This window comes from Phytophthora parasitica, assembly GCF_000247585.1.
Source record: "Phytophthora parasitica INRA-310 unplaced genomic scaffold supercont2.36, whole genome shotgun sequence".
Lineage (NCBI taxonomy): Eukaryota > Oomycota > Peronosporomycetes > Peronosporales > Peronosporaceae > Phytophthora > Phytophthora nicotianae.
The window spans coordinates 409,623-410,823 of record NW_008649022.1 but is presented as its reverse complement, the minus strand read 5'-3'; the positions used below and the strand labels follow the sequence as shown (position 1 = coordinate 410,823).

The 1,201-nt window shown below is 53.0% G+C and overlaps 1 protein-coding gene across 1 annotated transcript in view; it reads left to right on the top strand.

The window, feature by feature from the left end:
• PPTG_13733 (hypothetical protein) overlaps positions 1-1,050 on the top strand; it is a gene marked incomplete at its 5' end in the record, with an annotated part of 1,229 nt that extends 179 nt beyond the window's left edge. The window contains 2 exons of the mRNA XM_008910111.1: positions 39-102; positions 175-1,050. Coding sequence (XP_008908359.1) covers positions 39-102; positions 175-905 — 795 coding nt within the window. The 3' untranslated portion in view covers positions 906-1,050. The remainder of the gene's footprint in view (positions 1-38; positions 103-174) is intronic.
• Positions 1,051-1,201: the final 151 nt, after the last annotated feature.

The window sequence follows — 1,201 nt, the reverse complement described above, 5'->3', positions numbered from 1 at the left end:
CCCAAGAACGAACAGTACCGAGGTGAGGTGCTCTGCAGAAACTCTGGGGACCAACGGCGAAGGAGCTCAACGCGCACGTTGCCCGTTGGCTGATCAACGACGGTAAGCTAGTAGATATCCATTAGTTTGTATCTGTGTTCTCACCTACTGACTAATTGTGGTTAAATATTGAAGGACTACCCTACAACACGGTGGTGTCGGACGACTTTCGTAGTCTCTTGCAATTGGCGACTGGTAGCGCCACCGCCCTGGCTCTGAGGGCCTACTGGGGCTTCCTGGATGCTGACTTCGATCGATTCTGCTTCTTGACAGAGCAAGTTCTGATGGATGAGCTCAAGGCCGCATACTTTTTCCCCTTCCTCAATGTACTGCACGACAACTGCACTGCAAGTGGTGGCAAGAAAGGTCTCGTCGGAAGCTCCATCAGCTTCATCAGCAAGAACGGGGAATTCACCAATATCGCACTGTTAGTGACAGTGCACAACGGTTTGCACGCATCGGTCAAGGTCAAGGCGCTTATCACCAGCAGGACCGAAGAGTTGTACAGGGTGGACATCGAGTCGATGGCGCAGTTCACCATGTCGGACACCACGTCCAGCGCCCAGAAAGTCTTAAAGCTATTCGAGGACTCTCTACCAACGGACTGCACCGTGCGTGTCCTCAACCTTTGCCTTTTGTACGGAATAGGCGTGAGGGAGAACTGCAAGACTGTGAGTATGCTGGATCCCGCGACAGGAAAGCAAAAGATTGAGCGTCGCTTGTGCACTGTTGGCGGGCCATTTCCCGAAGATGCTGCACTGATCAAGAAGGTCAGAAACCTTAACAACTACTTTAACTCGCCGCAGTGGGTGGGCTGTCTCAGCAAGGTATCGTCTCCCCAAGTTAAGCCCTATTGTCGACTGTGACACTCGCGTCGCGTCGACTGTCACGCTGTTCCAGAGGACCATCGTCAACTACCCTGTATTTAAGGCTTATTTCCAGCATTGTGAGCCCTACGACGACTCCGAAGTGTTCGACAAGCTCGTGTACGCGGACTGGAGGTTGACCATCGAAATGGAGTCCATCACACTGTCGTCGGCCGATCTGGTCCTAATCGACGTGCAACGGAGCAGCCAGCTCTCGCCCGAACTCATCGTGTTAACGAAGTTCACGCTGGATCGGCTGGCTACGAACACTTACCAGATCTATGACCTCGATGCAG